The sequence below is a fragment of the Larimichthys crocea genome, chromosome XV (assembly GCF_000972845.2).
Source record: "Larimichthys crocea isolate SSNF chromosome XV, L_crocea_2.0, whole genome shotgun sequence".
NCBI lineage: Eukaryota > Metazoa > Chordata > Actinopteri > Sciaenidae > Larimichthys > Larimichthys crocea.
Window position 1 is genome coordinate 3562044 of NC_040025.1, and position 22912 is coordinate 3584955.

Here is a 22912-nt window from a genome sequence, read left to right on the forward strand (position 1 = left end):
TGATGCCTAGAAGATGAATCCAAATGACATTGGACGTTACCATCAATTAAAAGTGATCTGTTATGTTACAACGTCACCTATGAATAAAAGTAACACGCTAGTAAATTATTATTTTTTGATCAGTCAGAACATATGATCAAAATTTAGGAGTTACCTAATCTTGTTTGGTACTTATATATACCTACCCAGCCCAGGTAGCCAAACAAGATTACTCCTGAATTTATTATTTTTTTTACCCAAATGCAGTTATGAAAGCTCATTTAAGTGCAATTAAGTTGACAGAAGCTTTTCACCAATGCAGAGTGTGCATTTTACCATTATGTTGTTCTTGTCCTTTTCCCTGGCGAATTGAAAATAATGTTTGTACTTCCATGGTTCAAAAGCTGTCGTCTCTGCCATCTTGCCGGCGTTCGAAAACACTCACACACACACAGGTAGCATAGGTCAGCAGGGCACAGGCGCATCATCACACATCCGCAGGTACAGTAGCATAGTACTGTCTGACAAAAAGCAGGCTGCAGTCGGAATTTCTCTTTCCTTATCCAGATAAATTCTTAAAGCAACAGATTACTTTTTTTTTTAAATAACGAAGTTACTGATTGTTTAACGTACGAAACTAATGCGTCACGTTACACATTACACGGAAAAAGTAATTAGAGTACTTGTGGGTAACGTGTTACAAAGTAACATCAATGGGGAAACTCTGTGACTTACACGTGTAATATATGAGGGTATCTGTGTGTGCTTGAAGGTTTATTCATCAATTTAACATTTCCATTTTCTTTATCATGATTTTTCCATTTCCATTTCATATACATTTAAACCTAGCCTGACTGGTACTGGATTTTTGGCTAATACCAATACTACGGAGTAAAAATGACAATATTGATATATTGGCCAATATTTTTTAGATATATAAATGAACTGATTTTTTTATATTGAACACTTGTGACAAAGACATGTAATGAAAACAATATTTTACAGTTAACCAATAATCTTTATTGTCCAAAATGTCCTCAGTGCACTGAAATAGTAAACTTATAATAATGAATTAAATATGAAATCATGAATTAATTTAAATGACCCCGTACATCTTTTCTGCATTAAGTTTTGTCTTAAAATAAAAGTTTTCATATTAGCACACACTGGACATGTATGGCAATATCCATATATCGATAGAGGCCAATCTCGACCTACTGATACATCTGCCAGGCTCTATTTAAAACCAGCCCAAAAAGTCTCTGGTCACCTTTACCGATTTATTTGATTCTGATTAAAAAATAACTTTATCACTAACCAATCTCTACTCAGTCTCATGCAGAACAGCCGTTGCCCAATCAGCGTGTTGATGTCTCCACCCTCCTAATGGTGACAGAACATTTGCTCCCGTTTATAGCCAGTATTACAGCGCCGCCGTGACAATAAAACAGGTTTCTATTGCAGTCTGGGTATAAAGTCTCTCAACCAAGATAGATAGTGATATTCTTCTCGCCTGCAGATATGAAACTACAGTATGCACTTAGTTTCCCATCTGTCTCCACACAGGCCGATCAGGGAACCCCACCACCCAAACCCCCCACTCTTTTGTCCTTGTGTCAGTGTTTCTTTACTGTGTCTTTTTTTTTCTTTGTATGTATGCACACACACACACATAAACACACTATTTCCAATGCAGTGATTTTCCTCTTCCAGACTTGGAATGAATGAGCTGTGGAGGTTCTTCCTTTGTTTTCCCTTTCTCTCCATCTCTCCATCCTTCATTGCTCTCTCCCTCTCATTTTCTTAAACTGCAAAATTGCTGTTTTGCGGTTTGGAGCCAGCTTCGATTATCTACGCCAAATTCCCCGATAAAGAACTGTGTTTCTAGGCCTATTCAAGCACTTAAAGCCTCTCTAAATGGCTTTAGCTGCAGGGTCCCCTTTTTGGAGACTGCACAAATACACACACCCCAGCACACGCGCACACACACACACACACTCCATTGCATTGAGTTCAACACCCATCATGGGAATGATCCAACTGCAGAGTAATTTCTCTTTTTAAAGGTTTGTCAGCACATACAAATCTTTCTCTCTCCCCTCCACACACACTCACATCATCTGTTATTATGCTGTTGGACAATTAGTGTGTGCGTGAGCATGTCTGCGTGTTGACAGATGTGCTTCTGTGTTTCCGAGAGGAAAGGTGTGTGTATTGGTATGAAGGAGGCTGTGGACCCAGGGACATTCAGACTGGACTGCATGTGTTGTTTAATCAAATTCACTTTAATCTATTGCTTATGAGGAGATGTTTTTGGTGGATGGAGAGCTTACAAAGTGTTCGATCCTCCTGGCTCCAGCTTCATATTTGCCAAACAGACTTGTGTGTGGTATCAATATTCTCATCAAAATCTCAGTGAGGTAGCTAATATGCATATTTATTAATCTGCTTAATTATTCCTTAAACCACAGGGGCCAGAGTTTGAGGACTTATTGGAATAAAAGTTTTTTATTTTAGCAAGAAATTGTGAAGGTTGAAAGAGGGGAATCTTTTCTTTTTTGTGAACACCAAATAAACATTTTTCTGTTTTCTGAGGGGGCTGAGAGAATTGTTTTTCCTCTTTCATCTCAGCCAGTCTGTACTGTTCAGTTCCTTTTACTCTGCGGCCTTTGTCACAGCTAACTTCACTGTTGTCTCAGGGTGGCAGTAGGCAGACATGTGCTTCCTCTGATACACGCATTGAACACCAGCTACTTATCTATACCTGCCAGAGACAAGCTCCACCTGGGGAGTGTAATGTGCAATGCTATCCCCCGAGATGAAAAAAAAATCCCAATTGGAGCTGTTGTTTTTATTCGTTTCTATTTGTGTGAGAGTAGTTTGAATAGCTGCTCTGAATGTACCCTCCACCTTTTTGTTCAGAGGACAAAATACTAGACAAAATGTGGGAAAACACTCATCAGGTACTAGTAGATGGATCTAAGTATTCATGGCAACAAAGAGGTGGTGGCTCACTCATAATTTCTATGGACAAAAGTTGCTGTTGACATTTCTGCAAATAAAGAATCCAAACAAAAACATCAACTTTTTAACAACTGTGATAAAATTTGAATTATGTTTAGTTGTGTTGGAGTAGATTGTAGTGCATTAATTTGCACTGGTTTGCTGTATGACATTATCGAGAGTTATAGAAGTTATACAAAGATTCTAAAACACAAAAAGACAATAACTTCAGAGCAGAAATCAGTGAGTACTCTATATATATTTAGAATGATGTTGCCATTTCATTTTTTTCTTATCTACTAAACTACTTAAATAGCAGCAGTCTTCTGGCTAAATGTAGAATATTTTCGAGACAGAATAGAATAAAATCTGACATATGAACTGTTATTCAAACCAAAGAGCAAAGTCTTCTGCAAAACGTTCAGAAAACCATTATACAATCACAGGTACCGATTTGCACTCACACTTACACTCTTATAAAAGGTGTTTTGAGTGAGAGACATGACTCACTTTTTTTTTCCTTGATTGGGAGACCTCTCTCTACATCACTGCAATCATTATCGGCCTCTCCACCTACATGTATGAAATTAATATCAAGTGTTTCTTTAATGGGAGTGTGACTGAAGTACTGAAATACATCAAATGCCCCAAAAACTGAAATGAAAGCTCACCATTAAATAACAACTAAAAACACCAAGGCTTCATGATTTTTCAAGGAAAAGGGTCTTCCTGTCATCCGTTGTTACACGTATTATTGTAGCTCAGGTGATTTGTCCATTGCAGGGTGCAAACAACAAGCTTACTGCAGTTGTCAGGTTTTTTACTTTATCTCAACAATCCTTAAATCCCTCCACTCTGGAGAGCTTGGAGACAGAGTGAGCACATTGTAGTGGAGACAGATTAGGAATGATTAAGACTCAACCACTCAGCTCTGTTCAGTGCAGATTTTTACTGCACTGTCTGAAAGAGTGATGGCTGAGCTGCACCTGTCAGCTCCGAAAGTAAGTGCGTTTAAGTGAGTCTCTGTATCCCTGTATCCGTAGCGCATAAGTTTGTACGGTGTGTGTGTGTGTGTGGCTGTGTGTGTGTGTGTGTGTGTGTGTGTGAGCGTGCAGCTGTCTGAGTGTCAGTCGAGGAATGTAACTGTAAATGAAACCACTGTGTCCCTACTGCATGGTGCTGCAGCCCACATGCACACATGCACACACACAGACACACACAGTCCAACCCACATTCTTTTTGTTCCTTCGGCCTCACACAAAACATTTACTTCATGCGATTCACACACAAGTAGTAGGTCCAATTAGTTTTGATGACATGGCATATTGTCATCGGTGTCATCCAATTATTTTTGCATACGAGATAAAACATGACAAAACGCAATTAAAAGACATCAGTCTGTGCCAGCTGAGTAACCTGGTATGTGCTTAAAATGAAGAACTCAGAGGAATTCAAACAAAGGCTCTGTTAATGCTTCATCTGCCACAGGATATGCAGAAATACTGAATGAAACGATGTGTCAGATATAAACACAGATCTTTGGTGAGTCCACGCTCACTAAACTGTTTCAATGAGAGAAAATCAGCCCATTTTAGCAAGTAGTCTGGTCTCATTTAGAAGCATCAGTTCTGTCTGGCATCATTATGTCAAATTGCTCATTTGATGACATCTGAAGGGTGTGTTATACTCCATGAAAGCCTTCTGTTAAGTACCCAAATCGTATTTTCTTCGCAAAGATGTGGCAGTATCTTGAAAGCAGATTAGAGCTGATAATCCTCCTGAGTATGAAGTAAATGACACTTCATAGAAAAGTTTGGTTGTAATTAGTACCAAGTAGGCTGCTCCACCTCACTGGCAGATGTGTGTATAACTACAATGCTAGTTTTATTAAACAGGATATTTTTGTCTTCTCTGTGTGTGTATCCTTTCTGTTTAATCAAGCTCCTCTTCCCCTCACTTCCTCCTTGTCGTTTTCATCTCTGTCTGTCTGTTAAAAGCCAGGCAAGGAGGGTGTGAGATGACTACAGTCTGCAGTATTAGCACTTGTCAATATTACGCCTTTCAGACAATGGATTCCTAATAGAAATCTCCTCACGTTCAAGTGTGTGTCCACCTCCTGCCCCCGTTCTCATATCTCCTCCTCTGTCCTCGGCTGACCTGCCCTGTAACTTTAACTTTGCCACCATCTGTTGTTGCAAGAAGCCTGGAGTTAAAAAGTGAATTTATCAGATCGAATTCTGTATGCATTAGCCTGAGATGTTTGTTTTTCTGCATTTAAGCAAATAATCTACTGTCAGATGTCAGAACTTTTGCAGGAGTAAAATCCTCATTCGGACTTTCAGATTAACTTTGTTTTCATAGATAAAACAATAACCATGAACATTTCATTCTTTGTTTTAATCTTAGCTACAGCAAGCAATGCTGCCTCATGGCATTAATGTGTCCTTTTACTCACCCAAAAACATTGTGATACATTGTGTGTATCTTAATATATCTACAATCGTATGGTTAAACCTAAAAAAAAAACATCAACAGAGAACAAAAACAATATGTGTTATGCGGTTGCTTTTGCAAACCTCCTGAATCAAGCAATATAACTGTAATAATAGTGACAGATTTGTCCTACTGTCATACAATACCGTGTTTTGATGAATGTTGTAAAAATGTGTGATGTGATACTTCCAATAAAGAGGATGTTGCTGCTTTCTAGAGCACAAAACACACCTACCATGTATTCCAGGGATTTGAACTCGCAGTGTTTGCTTGACTCACTTACCTAAGGCTCTCTAAACACAATTACAGGTAGAATCAGAGAGCGAAACTGCAGCACTACCTGGGGCTTCACACACCACTTGGATTTTACACCTTGTCCCTGTGCTCAAAATATGTTTCAACTGTGACCTTGTTGATTTTATGAGTTTTGTAGTTTCCTAGAGCTGACACATGCGTCTTCATGTGATGTCTTCAAAAGTCTTGTTTAACCAACAAATGGTCCAAAACCCAAAAGTGTTCAGTTTTCTTGTCATGCAGTACATGACAAAGCTTAAAAAATTTCACATTTGACCTGCAGCCAGCAATGTGTTTGGCCATTTTTGCTTGAAAATGACTCAAACAACTATTAATGATCAAAAAATTAATTGATTGATGTCTAAATAATTGACAAGAGGTAAAACTACATGATACTTTGCCTCTGTACTAGACTCTGTACCACACCTTTTGGCGAACACAGTGCATCCCACCTATTGCGTGTAGATTTTATAAGGCTGCCCTTAAATGATCAGCAGTCTGAGTGGTACTCAATGTTAGGTTTCAGTACAGACGCCTGATAACCTAGCTCCAGGCTGACTAAAAGCCAATACGCATGTATTTTTAAATCAGACTCTCTCTGAGACTCTGGCACGATTTCTCCATGTTTGAGCTTCTTGATTAGTTGTGCACTGACTGTGCAACAAGGTTAAAGTTCAGATAACTTCAGCACAAAGTGTAAAATAGCTTGAACTTTTAGTATAAGGTGTGAAACCTGAGTGGTGTTACAAAGCCCACAGAACCTCTTGGTTCAATGAGGTCATAAATGCAGGTGGCGGTACCAAGTGGTTCCAATTCCAGTTGAGGTCCCCCACATTCCCTCTCTCCACTGTACTTTATCCAAAAAAGATGTTTTTAAAATGGAAAGGGTATGTATGTAAATATTTATACTTTGCTTGAGGTTTGTACAGTTAGGCTGTCTTTATATATGCTTTGTGTACATTCAGTTTATCTATAGGCCAACGTGTTTGGACATGTGCCTGTGTGTATTTTAGTAGTAAATAAGATTGAACAGATGCAGTATAGACAAACACACAGACTGTCACGGAGTGAGGCCAGCAGGCATGGATGTGAGCTCCATGCTAAAGAAGTCATGTGTATAAATTAAAAGTGTTTGGCCAAGGTCTGAGGCTGCGTGTGCAATCGATGTGCCAACAGCAATAAATCAGCACAGGATAGACCTGAATGCCTCATCTAATGTGGCAGGTGGGCTTCAGGTTGGCCCTGACACACACACACACACACACACACACACACACACACACACAAACTGACAGAAGTTACGGCCCGGTTAATTCAAGATTTTTTTCAATCAGATAATTCTGATAGGAGGAGGTTTCAAATAGAAACTCAGACAGACCAAGCCATGATTTATTTCACTTTATAAGCTTGGTTTTCACGACCCAGCTTGTGTAGGGTAAAGGAAGTAACATAAAACCAGTTGTACTTAGTGAAACAAATTTATTTAATGGCTGGAATTAATTAGGATTAATAATACAACAAATAGAAGTGAGGTAAACTAGAAGGGAAACAAAGGACAAGCTGATGCTGTTCAAACCAAATAAATAAATATAACCAAAAGAACATTCTATAGAGTCTGAACCACCTAAACAAAAAAGGAAAGAAAAAGCTCACGATGTTTCCTATGATCACCAAAAAACGAAGAAACAGCACCCCTAAACCTAGTGACTTTAACATACATATCTCTACGTGTATGTGAAATCAGCAAATCAACTATATCTGGCCCAGTCCCTAGGTAGTGAACGAGTACCTCAACAGAACACTAGCAAATACAACTATTAACGTTGACAATATATCACAATTATAATATCGAGAAGCATGTTGGCAAGCTTAAGAGAAAACCCAGCCGCCAGTCTGTTGTTCAAATTAAATCACGCAGATTGGAGATAGGGGCCAGTTGCCACTCCAATCGTGATCCTCCGGCTCTCCGGGAAAGGATGATGAAGGTAACCATGCCTCACCGGCTGGAACCAATCGGGAGCAAATGACCGCACACCAAACTCTGCATACACAATAAACGCTACAGGCAAAGAAAGACACAGGCGCTTTGGTGATAGCTGCAACAGTTAGGTATTGGTATGGAGTTACAGTATTTTGCATCAGTATAGAAGCCAATGGTAGCACCAATACAGTGGTACCTTAAATGTCATTGAATGCATCATCTATAAATGATTTATGTAAGAGGAAGAATTCAGTATGAACAAGCCCAATTTAATGACCACACAATCCCAACATGAATTGTTGGGCTGTTTAGGATTCTGTACACCGCAGCAGGAAGAAACTTTGTTCCCCATTAAAACATTCTGTCTCATTATTCAGCTTTTTTCTTCCCATACTTGCATGCGCCCACAGTCGCTTTCTAACTTCTTCTTTCGGAAACTCAACCGCTTTTTTTTCTTTTGATCTAATTCTGACATTAAAGCGACACTTTTAAATCCAAAGTTTGTTTTTCACTTCGTCTTCCTCCTTTCTCTCATCTCTTTGTCCCACTTTACTCAAACAGCTCCTAACATCATCATCATCAGCTCTCAGCTCCACTGGCTACTAAAGCTATATGACCACCGAGTCCATGTGTGCTGCTTAGTTTTGACTTATTTATAGAATTTATAAAACACATCAGAGGAGGTGAGATGAAAATGTAAAAATAGACGTCTTAACGTGTCATTTTCTCTTCGCTTGTCTATTCATGCGTGTGCACATTCTTATGTTGATCTGTTGGACAAGTGCACGGGTGGTGCATGAGTGTGTGTGGGCATGTCTGTTTTATGTCAATGATGTCTATGACTATGTGTGTTGAGAAGCAATGAAGGCAGTAGGATGTGTATGTAAAAAATGCCTTTTATCACATACTACAGTATATGTGTGTGTTGTGTGTTCACATTTTGTGTGCGTCTAAGACACTAACAGTAGGTGTATTGTCCTGATGAGACAGGCAACAGCATCGTCATCTGGGCCACTGTAATCATGGCTGGGCTGGAGATGAAAGACACTATTGACAAGAAGTGAAGTGTCTGAGACAGAGAGAGAGAGAGAGAGGGAGGGAGAGAGAGAGAGCGAGAGAGAGAGAGAGGAATGTAATGAAAGGGAAGAAACAGCAGCAGAAATAAGAGACGGGAATAGTTTGCTGACCAAACTCCATTATGAAACAGGCGTTTGCCTTGTGTTCTGTACTTAGTATTAACCAATAAACTAATGAAAAAAAAGGTTGTATGGTATGTGAGTACCGTTCCAAATCATAGTAACCTTTTGAACCAGTATTTTGTTTGTGTGGGTGGAAGGTGAACATCAGTAAATGAAAAGTATTTTTCTCATGGTTGACCCTGTGAAGTGGATAGAACTGGATACCCCTATTCCCGTGTGGATTGATATACTTTTTATTTTCTTTTTAAGGCTCAGAGAAAGTTTAGAAATGGCTAATAATGGAACTGTGGGTAATTACAAAGAGATATCTGTGTAAGTCTTTCATAACTAAGATCATTAATCCACTAACTGATTAAAGCACTTTCCCAGCGGTCTCCTGTCACAAGCATTGGGTAACCAAGATCGCTGTCTTTAGCCAAATGAATTAGTGGTCACGTGGCATCACAAGCATTTGCTTAAAGTTAACAGAATTTCATTTTCTGTGCCACCCACTTCCAACATGCAGGTTCACAGAGTAATAAATCTCAGCTGGTTAGAAGACAAGAGTATCCTGATGTCAGCTGGATCATACTCTTCTACTTTTGACTGTAGAGGTTGCATATTCTGGACAAAACTGTTTCTCAAACCTTTATGACAAGCTGCCAGGTCTCTCAACAAAGTAGAAAGATTCAGTAAGATCTATTATCGTCATCACATGATGATGATAATAGCGGCAATAGTATTGATGATTGAGCATGTGGAGCAGCCATGTTGCTTTTGCACTAGAACTTTCAAAACATTGCATTCAGGGAAAGGCCTCAGCCGATAGCAACCCTGAACCTGGAAAAGCGCATATCGAAAATGGCTGCATGGTCTATCTCCTTTTTCTTTTCTTCACAGTTTTCACTTATAGCAATCTTTCGCACAATCTCCACAGTCTTTCTATTAAAACAGTATGAAGCCAAATAGCTTTCACTTCTCTCTCCGTCTTACTGTCTCTCCTCTTTTATCATGTTGGACCAGTTCTTTCTTCTCTCTCCCTTTTCTTTTTTAGGAAGCAGGGTCCCTGTATTTCTCTGCTCTGTTGCTCTGTAGTAAATATACTATAGGATTCTCCCTGCAGCCCTGCTTGTAATTTATGGATGTTTACCTGCTATCACGATGCTGCACATCAATGGCTCACCCCCTGTGTGATTTTGAATGTGTGGGCAGGTCTCCTTTTTTTATGTTGTGTTGTATGCACACGCACGTTTTCATACACTCTTTTTGTGCGTTTTCGTGTGTATTTGAGGTGTGTATGTATTTTTGTGTACATATGCGCTCTTTGTCGGGCTGGATCCTTTAATACCTCCAGACGATCGATACGCAGAGGAGCAATGTTTGGCCCTGTCTTCTTTTAAAAGATGCACTCCACGGAGTGGTGCAAGCCAAGAGTCGAGAAGTCAATAAAACAAAGCCGATAGTGCCCTCATTTGTTTTTTTGGACTTCAGCATCGAGGCCTCTGAGTCTGGGTCTGAAGGCGAATATTTAGTGTCTTGTCATTTCGATACAAACAAATAAATTCTTTTTGTCAGCTCTTTGGAAGTGCAAAACACAAGCCCATGAATATATTGACATTTATGTTTGCTAAGATTTTGCTTTGTTTCTCTTTCTCAGGGCTGGTGGTGGACGAGGCTGAGGATCAGGGGATGAGGTTATAAAAAAACAGCGGAGAAAGGAGGAAAAAAAAAAAGAAAGAGGAAGTCGATTGCTCGGAAACTCTTCTTTTGTATCATCGTACCCTGCAGTCATATAAGGCACTGACTGACCCAGCAGAGGATTATACACTCAAAAATACACACTTACACCCACTCGCCTACACCTCCCCTTCCCTCACCGCCATGTCCTCCCACCTCAACCCACCTTTTCTCATCCTCCCCATCCTCTTCCTTCTCCTCTCCCTGTCCCTGCCCTCCTCCTCCTCCTCCTCCTCCTCCTCTTCCTCCTCCTCCTCCTCCCTCCTCTCCTTCTTCCCACCGGAAGGAGGTCTCACACATTTGGTGGTCCACAACAAAACAGGCGAGGTCTACCTGGGAGCCGTCAACTGGATTTACAAGCTGTCCAGCAACCTAACCAAGCTCCGAAGCCATGTTACTGGCCCAGTTACAGACAACCCTCGCTGTTACCCTCCGCCTGGTGTCCAGTCCTGCCCCCACGAGCTGGTACAGACCTCTAATGTCAATAAACTTCTGCTACTTGATGCTGCCCACAACCGCTTAATTGCCTGTGGGAGTACTTCCCAGGGAATATGCCAGTTCCTGCGTCTGGATGATTTGTTCAAGCTCGGCGAGCCCCATCACCGTAAAGAGCATTATCTATCCAGCGTTGCTGAGGCAGGCACTATGTCAGGTGTCGTGATCTCCCCGGATCTTTTTGGTGGAGGTGGGAAGCTTTTTGTTGGCACTCCTATTGATGGGAAATCTGAATACTTCCCAACACTGTCGAGCCGCAAGTTAATGTCCAACGAAGAGAACGCTGACATGTTCAGCTTTGTCTACCAGGATGAGTTTGTCTCCTCGCAGCTAAAGATTCCTTCAGATACGCTGTCCAAGTTCCCGGCATTTGACATCTACTACATCTACGGCTTCAACAGTGAGCAGTTTGTGTATTATCTTACCTTACAGCTGGACACCCAGCTCACCTCACCAGATGCAAGCAGCGAACAATTCTTCACCTCAAAAATCGTCCGCCTATGTGTTGATGATCCTAAGTTCTACTCCTATGTTGAGTTCCCCATTGGCTGCACCAAGGACGGAGTGGAGTACCGCTTAGTTCAGGATGCTTATTTGGCCAGACCGGGGACCCGTCTGGCACGTTCTCTTGGTATTCAAGAGCATGAGGAGGTTCTGTTTACTGTATTCGCCCAGGGTCAGAAGAACAGAGCCAAGCCACCCAAGGAGTCGGCTTTGTGTCTGTTCACAATGAGACGGATAAAGGAGAAGATTAAAGAGAGGATTCAGTCATGCTACAGAGGAGAGGGGAAACTCTCCCTGCCCTGGCTGCTCAACAAGGAGCTGGCCTGCATCAACTCGGTGAGTGTTTAAGGCAGTAGCTCTCAAAAGTGTTTCTGTGATCATTAGTAATCATGAAAATTGTTTTTGATTGTTCTAGGAACTTTGGATTGTAGCTGTACGTGTATGTGTTAGAATATGCTGTTTCACATCACTTTACAGTAAGTTGCAAGTACTGTTTCTAGTTCCCAGAATAAGGTTGGGTTGGACAGTTTGTCTTTACCTTGAACTTTGCCAAAAGCATTTTAGTGGTCAGGGTTTTTAGGGTGTGAGTCAGTCTGAAAAGGTTACATCCAACTCTGAAGCATTTAATCCATTAATTTGTCTATGGAGGTGAGAAATTTGGTGTGAGGTGGCTTCAAATAATTGTACTGTGAGACCTGAATATGCAGAAACATTTTAGGTTCTTAGAAAACTGGGCAGTTTCTTAGTGAAAACAAAATCGAAGCCAAACTCAGACCATAGGGGGAAAACCCATAAAGGCAATGTTTGGAGTGAATTCCAGCATTAGTCTAATGTTAAACTGACATTTCCAGAAACTGAATACATTTTGCCCCCATACTCTCACCACCGAAGCCAAAATCTCCACCCAGGCGGGATGGCAGGTCACCAAAAACTTCAGGCTGCTTGTTCATCTATTTGAGTTTCCCTGGTTAACCTGTAAGTGGAAAATATGAATCTCAAAAAAAAAAATCAAAAATAAAGTAAAGTAATATTTTCCATTCTGGTTTGGGCCAAAGCAACCAATGTGTAGGTGTGATTGCACATTCAGTGTCACGTTGAATAATTTTTACGTGTCTTTTCCAATCCAGTTTTATAGTCCTATTAGAAACTGTGTGTAGAAAAGAGAGAATCTATCTGCCATTATGTGGTTAATTTAGTCTACCTGCAATACAGTGGCCTTTGTTTTCTTAGACTCTTAGAAAGCTTTCAACCTCCAACTTTCTTGCCCTGTTTTCAGTGCTTTTGGCTCCATAGAAGTTGAAGAAGAAAACCAAGATCATTGGTAGCCACTGTTTATTCTTAAAGTGTCCAACGATTGGGATTAATTAAAAGAACTCAATGAATTAAGATTGAGATTGAGGTTTGACATCAAGTACTGCAGTTGAGAATCTGAACACATGAAGGAAGAAAATCATTTTTGGATCATAAATTAATATAATATTGTTAACATGTCTCCACAGTTGAATGAGAGTACTCATTGTCTGAGCCCCTGTCTATATTTTAGGAAGAATTCAGGCTGCCCACAGGTTGCGGGTGGCTTATCTTTCCTTCTCGTCATAGATGAGCTGGCCTGAGGGTGCCTGAGAGACATTTGTGTGTATGTGTGTGTGTGTGTGTGTGTGTGTCTGTGTGTGTCAGCCACATGTCACACACACATACACACGGCCCTGTACCCTCATGAATAATTCACCTGGTCTCACCTTCTGTTATTCAGTCAGTGCTCCATAAAAACCTGCCATAAATCTCTGGACTACTCTCCACCTCTCTGTCTCCATCTCCTCTCGCTCTCTCTGCTATTCCATCTTCTCTTTCTTTTCCATGTCTTTCACCCTCGCGCCATCATTTGCATAAAGATTTATTTCATTTCGCTAACCTCATCTTCTCTCTGCTCCTTCTCCCATCGTCGTTTTACTTGCTTTTACTTCTCTCGTCTTTACCCTGCTCCAACTCCTCTCCCGGCCCTCTCTGCTTTGTCTTTAATTTTTAACCTTTAACCTCCCTCATTTTTTACACCCTTGCCCTTTTTGCTTCTTCCCTCTCATCCTCGTCTCTCTCAAGCCTTTGCTCTTTCACATCTCTCGCTGCCCTCTCCTTGACTTTCCAGTGAGTGATGAGGTATAGAGTGACTTAGTGTGTAAAGCCAGTGCCTGGGTGTGATCTGAAAATACAATGTGGAGGGAACAGATGATGCAGTGAAAGAGGAGAGGAGAGTGATAGCACGGAATGAAAGAAAGTGGGCAAAGATGTGACTAGGGTGCAGGGGCTGGAGGAGATAGGAAAAAGCAGAGGAAGGAAGGAAGGGAAGTTGTTAGGAAGTGTGAAAAGACAGACAGATGGAAAATTATTGGGATGAGGAAGCAAGAAGGGATGAAGAAAGAGAAGAGAGAACATTTGAAAGAGTAAAGTAGTGGTAGTAAGAGATTTAAACAAATTGGGACAAGATTGAACAGACAGAGAGAGGAAGAAGATGAGGGAATTGTGGTGTTTTTAACTGCACTTGTGGGGTTGTGCCAGGGATGGTGATGTCAGTCTGTCAGCTCCCTTGATCCAGACAGAAATATCCCAACAACTTTTGGATGGATTGACATGAAACTTTGTACAGACATCCATGGTCCTCAGAGGATGTGCCCTAATGACTTTGGTGATCCCTTGACTTTACCTCTAGCACTACCAGCCGGTCAAAGCATTTACTTATCCAGTGAAGTCTGTCAGAATCTACTAGATGGATTGGCACAAAAATGTTGTACAGACATTTTTCACAGATGATGTATTGCAATGACTTTTGAGATGCAATGACTTTTCTTATAGCCCCACCGTGATGTCCTACAGCCTCACAGAGGCATGGCTCTTAGTTTATAGATAGTTGTTGAGAGACTAAAAGTAATACGATAGGCAGAATGCCAACAGTTTTATTACAATGTACAATGGGCTATCAGATTCTTTTTTGTGCTTTGACTGGCTAGATAGCAAATCAAACCTGTGGCTATTACATAAATGGATTATCTCGTGTCTACCATGCTGCCATTTTTGGTGATACTGCCACACATACATTTCAGCATTTTTTGGTCCAGGCCTTCCCACTCATATTCCACTGTCTGTGTTCAGCTGGACGCTTACAATATGTATTTTCAAATGACTGAATCACATTCAGCATGTTCGTGTAATATTAGCTCATTTCAGTTTCTTTTAAAAAGTGTCACAGCTCATGCAAGACAATAACAGCATTAACATCTCTGTCACAAGCCCACCGGTGCTGTGCAAGCGCCATGTGGCCTTGTAAAAAGTGTACTGTATATGCATGTAATTATGCTAATGAGCGTACAGTTACATGATTGTCCTTTATGGCCATCTGTCGTTCTGCCTGCAATCGATCAAGGTCGTGTCAGCACAGCTCGCTTTGGGACGTCGCTGTGATGAATTTATCATCTCAGGCATGTTCAGTGTTTTCCTGACGATAGCGGTGACAGCTCGTTGCCTCTGCGCTGGTGTCATGTGGAAACTTTCATACTGGCTCATTTTAAGTGACAAGGTCAGGTCAGTCAGTCAACGCAGACACTCTTCGCTACCTTGAAGCTATCAAACTTCATCACAGTGTACAGCACTTAAGGAGATCATTTTCAAAAAATTGCTTTAGATAGAGATATTTAAATTTTCAGGATTGTAAAAAAAGGTCAATCTTTTCACCTTCATTACAAATTGTTATACAACTCTCACATTCCTATGGCTCTAGATTATCATTGATCACACAGGATTATAGCTACTAAAATGAGGGACTTTATGATGACAATTCCACACTCTGTCTGAAATTGGCTTGAAATCAGTCCAAGTCCGATTTCAATTTTCCAGTTACAGCTCAGATAGTATAATTCGCATATAGGAGAGACAGTCATTTGTATAATGTTTCAGTCCTTGACAGGCTTTACAATGTCATCCATGATTTTAGTTGAAATTCAACACTACTGTTTAAGTACAAAGTATATTTAAGACCTGAAGAGTATAATTCAGATGAAACTCAGATGAGAGTCATTTTGTCTTGCCTTTGTGTCACTTTTGCAAGGTCTGTTTGCTTGGTTTGTGCGCTTGCATTTTGGTCAGTAATAAACATATTGTATGAGTGATTGAGTTGAAATGTAGGGGAGAAACTGGATAATGGAAGAAGACAGAAATTGACAGATTGACAATGGTCCAGTTGTAAGCAAGAAAAAGCTCCTTCATTCATGATCTGTAATGTCTGCTTAACATTAAACAGCATGGACGTGGCTATTAACCCCAATCAACACTATTGATGTGGTGTGCTTATCATTGCAGCTAGTCTTCTCACAGTCATAGATGTTTTAAATGAGAATACATGTATCATATGCATGCTGTTGGGGTCACTGTGACTTAATTTAAAATAAGTAACATAAATATACTGTTAAAGTTTAACTGTTAAACAAATAAGCCCAAAAAATGTCTGCCATTAATCCAGGTACATTTAGCTGGTTCAAAATAAAATCACATTTCTCTCCTCATGAATATTTCTACACACTTCCTCTAATTAAGTAAGTTTTCTCTTTACTATTGTCCATGCTCATCATAAAGTGTCTGCTTGCAGTAGGAAAGTTTGCAAACCTTTTGTTGTTGGGCAGATTTACAGTATATACAGTAGTTCATAATCTTTGTTGTGCTCAAGCAAAGACAAAAAGAGAGCTATGGATAACGGCAACAACAATTGTTGTATGTTTATTTCATGTCATAATGTGCGCGATGGATATAAGAATATCTTTTTGTCATCAGTGTCAGAATGTACAACATCATTTTGATAAATAAGGTCGACATAATGACAGACATACAGACAACAAGCAGTTACAATGATGTACATGATGATATGATGATAAGCGAAGAGATTAACTACTACTGTATAATTATGATTAAGTGGGTGTGTATGAGTAATGTGTGTATGTGTATGTTTGAATATTTGGTTTATAGGCAGTAAGGTCTCTGTGTTTAGTGATTGGTTGGTGTGGTGGAGAGAAAGAAAAAGGAAGTTGTGTTAATGTTATAATGGTGATGAATATACTGTGTAACAGCAAAAGCATTACTGATTTGGTGATAATAATATAATAACATCATAATCATCATCATTACTATATAAAACACAGAATAATAACCATTATAATAGCATTACATAATACAGTGATGAGGAGTGAGGTTAGAGTGGAGTGAGCACACATAACTGGCTTAACCCAAGTAAGGCAGCTATGAGCCCCAAAACCCATATCAATTTAAGGCATGTCACATTTTGAAATGCATGTGTGGTGAATCATAGTGCTACAATGTAAATATAAGCAGTGCTGACACTCCTCTCCTAAAAAGTTTTGTTCTTTGCCAGAATCCAACAATTGTTTCTATTGTTTCACTTTGTGCGTTTCTTTGGATATTTCTATTTCTATTCCTACTTTAGAATAGCACTGCAGTATTTCATGTTGCATTCTGATTTCTAGCGTCTAGCGAGTGTGGGAATTTAGTCCCAAATGTCAGAATGTGTTTTGGTCACTGAAACTCCAAATCAGTTGTCAGAGGATGTCTCTTGCTATGCAGTCTAGGCACGCTATTTTAGATTGACATTCAAAAGTTGACAAGTTCTGGCTCAAACAGTGTGCAGGGGACTAAAGGATTTTGCAAGTATATTGATGTCAGACTTAATGTCACAGTCTTTTTTGTCCTTTTTAAGCATGTGTTGGTCGCATCTTGAAGGCACAGCTCACAAATGCGACTTTGTTGCTCTGAAAAATCTGCTTAGTGTTTAACACATGCTAATTATTCCTTGTTGTGACAAGTGGTTGGATTTTTTTTTATTATCTTTTTTAGAAAATGGAAAATATAAAAAGCAATGTGTGCATGTGTTACAGCTGCATTCAAATCTTTTGTAAATCGTGTCACCTTAAAGAAAGGTGCAAGAAATGATTTTTCTTTTCTCTTCAAAAAGAAAAAAATGCCTCTGTAGATGTTACAATCAGATTATTTTGGATAGTCACACCAGGTTTGTGTGTCTGTAAGCACAAGCAAGTCCTCTTGAGTTTGGATGAGCATGTTCTCCTGCAGGTCCTCACTGTGACGCGTGTAGCTCAAACCTCAGGTCTCTCTCCGTGCATCTTTATGTCCACTCATTATCAGGAAGAGGCCAGCGTTGGTCTTCTGGGAGTTAAACTGAGTGGTGGGTGACCTTCGCTGGCTGTGGGCAGCCGTCCAGCTCTACAGCTCTGTGAGCAGGCCGACCCGGCAATGCTACAGCCTCAGCATGACTAATGAGACTGATTCAGACAGAGGGAGGGAGATACTATCCTCTGTTATGTATGTATGTGTGTGTGTGTGTGTTTAGGACTCACTTTATCTACGCTTTTTTTCTCGTCTCTTTCTCTCTGTATACTTCTCTGAGTGCTCATTTGTGTTTGTGTATGTGTGTGTGTGCCCACCTCTTATCCTGGCCTCCAAAGAGGGACAAAACAACAGTGAACACAAACAGAGGAAAATGGGCTGATAATAAGAAGAGAGAGTATGTGTGTGTGTGTGTGTGTGTGTGTGTGTGTGCGCGCACACATGAGTCCGTATTGTCTGCAGAACCACAAGGTGGACGTCACAGGGAAAATTGCCTGCAATAACAATAACAGAGCAAGAAGACTTTTCTTTTGCTATTGCCCCCTCTCTCTCTCTCTCTGCCCTCCTCTCTCTCTCTCTCTCTCTCTTTTCTCGCTCACTCTGTCTCTATTTTTCTCTGAGCATAATAGTGTTTATTAATATTTATCAGTGTTGATCACTGCTGGCCAGGATTATAGTCTATTTCTGTGGCATTTTGTATTCTGTCTTCCAGGCGGCTGGTGACTGGTGTGTACGTATGTGTGTGTGTGTGTGTGTGTGTGTGTGTGTGTGTGTGTGTGTGTGTCTGTATGTGTGTGTGTGTGTGTGCCTGTGTTTGTATCCCTTCGCCGCGTTTTTCTCTCTCTTTATCTCCCTATTGTATCTTCAGTCTCATTACTGTTAGCTTCTGCCTCTGTGGATGGATCGCCCACATTGCATCAGGCTTTGGGCCTGCTGGGAGGGGAGTATCAAGGCTCTAATGGCTGCGGTTACATCATGCGCACTAATATTTCTTTAATATTTGTGATAGCAAAGTTATCTGCTCATGAAGTGACTGGTTTACAGGGAGCCTGATAACCTCTTTTCCAAAGCTAGAATAGCTAGATATGATATGGTTATTGCTATAATATCTGTATTACTGACTGCTTTGCTCTGTTGTTTGTAGAATTATTGGTATTTCATAGAGTGGGAGACTATTTTTAGGCATTTAGGATCCCGGAAGTAAAAAAAAAAAATCTAATTTATTTTCTGCAAAGACAATGTACTGTGACTCATAGTTGGAATACTTCCAGTTGGCTTGGATCAGCATGAAACTGTCCTGATTGACTCATCGGTGCAAAATATCAGCAACTATGTTGGTAAATCACAAAAAAAAATGCCAAAGGTAGACACCTGTGTGCATAGAAAGGTAAAGCAGATAAGTGTACTTCAACTCCCAAGGAGCTATTTGGTGAAGAAAAGTTAAATTACTAAGCTGAAAACTGTGTTGTGTGCTAGACTAAACTTTGTAGGAACCTGGTGATAAATTCAGCTGTTTACATCAGCAATTTTTCAAAATCTTGGCTAATTTTGGATCCATTTAGGGAATGTAGTGCAGTGTTTGTTCCCCATTGCAATGAATCAATTTGCTACATCTTTGATTAATAGATTTTTGGCCGCTGAACAAGCTGTAAATGCAACACTGAAATATTATTACCTTAAAAAGTGGTTATAGTGAACTTAGCAAACAGTTGCCTGCTTACAGCACATTACATCAAGTTGTTTCACTGTTGTTTTAGCTGAGTCTAGCATCAAGTCCTGAGGTGACTATTTGGCTCTTTAGCTATCTACTAAATGTTCTGCTATAATTTGCCAGCTAGTTGCAAAAGTTGTCTGTCTGCAGTTTGGCACTGAACAGGTAGTGCACAGTGGGTTTATGGGAGCTTTTGGAAAATAGCTGCCTGCTGCTGTTAGAAAAAAGATGCTGATGAGAGTGGTGAGAGTGAATCAGATGAGAAAGTTCATGGCCTGTAAAACCAAAACAATGAGATTTAACGATTTAAAAATTGTAAGTTTTAAATGTTTTTGCATCACAGTGATAAATACATGCAGTGCTGAGGTGAACTGCTGTCAAATACTGTCTGGAATACAGCTCATTGGGGAAAACACTTTTTGATGAGGTGTAGTATTCTCCCTTGTCTCTCGAGACATTTTGATGCATGACACAGCAAAATATCACATACCTCGGGCACTTTAATGACTTCAGCTGTAACACTTCCCCATATGTTTTTGTCTTGTGATATTTTCCGCCTCAGGCTGGATCACGTGGTACCCACCATGCTGTGAAATCTTCCTAATTTATAGTGAATTCTCAACAGGGGAATTTCTCAGCTCCAACTACAGTATGAATGGTGCCTGTGAACTAAATTTATTGCACAGTGGTGTTCATTGTTAACTCTAGCACATGACAAAATGGATTAATGGCTGCTATAGCCTCATGAGAGTGTCAGTTTGTTATGGATTTAGAGTATTTTGGACTGTGTGGCTGCTTAGCCTTAAAGCTGTATGAGATGGACCTGAAGTGACCTCTTTTTCTTCTCAGAAACTCAACAGTAGTCTGACTGAAAAGATTTTTTTCAAGTCAGCGCTGAGCAGAAATATCAACAGCACTACTGCAGTTTAAGAACCCCAGTCAGCGAATGTCACATTTTAAAATGAGCTGCTCTTATCTGTCAAGAAAGGCTGTAGTTAGACGTGGTTAAGTGGTTCAACAATTGATTAAACTCTTAACTTTGCTCGTCTCTGTGTCAGATATCATGTATGAGTTCCCGGAACGATCTGCTCAGAGGGAACAGAAGGCACTGAAGGTCTTATTCATATCTTTTACAGCTGGTTAAAGCCAGTGACTTCTTCCCTTTTATAGAAACCTGTGTTAGTCGTCCAGAACAAAAATCTGTGCTGCACACTCAAACTGCTGACCTGCAGCATCTAATGAAGAGTGTAATTATTTATTGACGGGCATTTATGCTGTGTTTGTATGTGGTTGTGTTGGTGTATGGCAGGCATGAATGTATGCATGTGTGTTTGTGCAAACACATGCTTTCATTAATGTGTATTTGTTTCTTTAATTATTCATACATGAGTGTATGTGTGAATGCAGGGGGTGCACATATTTAGGAGTGTGTGTGTGTGTGTATATATAAAGCGATCTGTCTCAGCTGTGTTTGGGCTTTCCTGCTAGCTGCTCTCCAGACACTGTGAGATGAGATAAAGCTTAAAGACATCTTTTGGCTTTATATTTTTATGTGTGGGTGTGGAGATATGTGTGCGTTTTTATTACCTACTGGGGACGTTTGCTTTTATAAACACTGACCTTGTTGGGACCAGTAGTCCATATGGGGACCAACAACTTGTCTTAACAAAAAATTATTTTTCCCAATAGGACAAGCCTTTGTGTCCCCAAAGGTAGTCTAAGTCAAAAACCACACACACCATAAAAAACTTTGAAAACAATGTAGCATATACATTTGGATTGAACTGATGGAAGTTGGTTTTTTTTTGGGTGGGGGGGAATTGATCATGTCTAAATATCATAATATAATTTAGAATATAGCTGTAATATGTGCCAGGCAAAAACAAAAGCTTTCATAATTCTGTTTTCTGCATGTGTGTCCTGCGATGTGCATGAATGTGTGTGTGTCTGTGCCTGCCACTTTCAGCGCACAGCAGTACAGTACAGTATTTTTACAGCCTCCCATATTTGAGTGAATCCCTGTAGTGGTCTGTAATAATTGGATTATAGCTGTCAGGGAAAGCTTTAGTTCAGATTACACAGATTATAGTCTGCAGCACTCACATGGACAGTGTGGTTTAAAGAGCATCATCTGGCTCTTGTGATATATAAAGAGCATTTTGGCAAACGTGCAGATGCGATGTTTGCCTACATTTGGTGAATGTAGGCCAAAAGTAGCAGATGTGTCATAGCAGGATGACATGGACTAAACACAGTAGGGTACAATAAAGAAAGGACTGGCATTGGATCAGGATTATTTTTACTGAATCTGATCCATTAAAATAACTGTGAATCCTTGGATTGGCTTAGGATGACTCTAACCACGAGAGATCCCTCTGGTTAAATGTAGACCACCAGACTATCGTAGACATAAAATCTTATTACTTCATTGCAAATGACATGCTCTTAACCAGGTTGATGCTAATAAAATAGAACTTTAAATGAGTCATAAACATGGAAAGCATGGAATTACAAATCACATCCAACTCAAATGCAGCCGAGACGTATGGAGCATTAAAGTTGTGATATACTATCTGGCATAGCTGTCACATACTGTCATTTTTTTTATGTTTAACTATCACAAAAGCTAAAAACATAACATAAACATTTAAGGACAGTGGATATATGGAATATAAAATTTCCACTTCGACTATTTCTACTTCGAATTCCGTCACAGTGACCACAAACATAAAGATGGAAATACACGCTTGCAGCAGGCAAAATGTTCAAAGTGTGCATCGCTTCTGTCAACAAATGTCAACTGTGCCAAAAAAGCAGCCTGCCAGACTGGAGCTTCCCATGTGGAATTTGCTCAGTAGATAGCCGAGGCTATCTAGGGTAAAGCAAGCTTCCGTCCCCTTGTGGCACATTAACCTGTATGGCCAACTGACACTGAAGCGCTGGAGCCGATCCTTCTCTTCCCACAGAGCTCTGTCTGTGTCTCTGCGGGATTCCTCTTTTTTTGTGTTTTGTTTTTTTTCTGCACACCTTTGTGGAATTATGACCCAGAAACGTTTTCCACCGGGATTTAATTTTGACAAACTCAGCAATTGGCATGGATTTTAAACCCTCTCCGCCTTGCTTTTAAAGCAATAGACTCGTGTCTGTGATTCAACCTTCTGGTTTAAACTCTGCAATTAAACCAATTATCCCAAAATAGTTTTTCAAGGTGTTTTAGAGTCTATTGAGTGTGACAAACATTGGAGCTGATGAGGCTTTCTGTGTGCACTGATCTTTGTGTTGAGTGATGGAGTATGGAAGAGAGGATGACTTTAGAGAGGAAGAGAGCTAATGTGATTATTGCCAGGCCTGGACAGATAA

At 40.2% G+C, this 22912-nt stretch overlaps 1 protein-coding gene across 2 annotated transcripts in view; it reads left to right on the forward strand.

The window, feature by feature from the left end:
• Nucleotides 1–22912, forward strand: part of LOC104919270 (plexin-A1) — a 255711-nt gene that overhangs the window by 25047 nt on the left and 207752 nt on the right. For both annotated transcript variants that reach the window (XM_019272556.2, XM_010731243.3), the window contains exon 2: nt 10586–12000. In XM_019272556.2, the coding sequence (XP_019128101.1) occupies nt 10810–12000 (1191 nt within the window). In that variant the 5' untranslated portion in view covers nt 10586–10809. The remainder of the gene's footprint in view (nt 1–10585; nt 12001–22912) is intronic.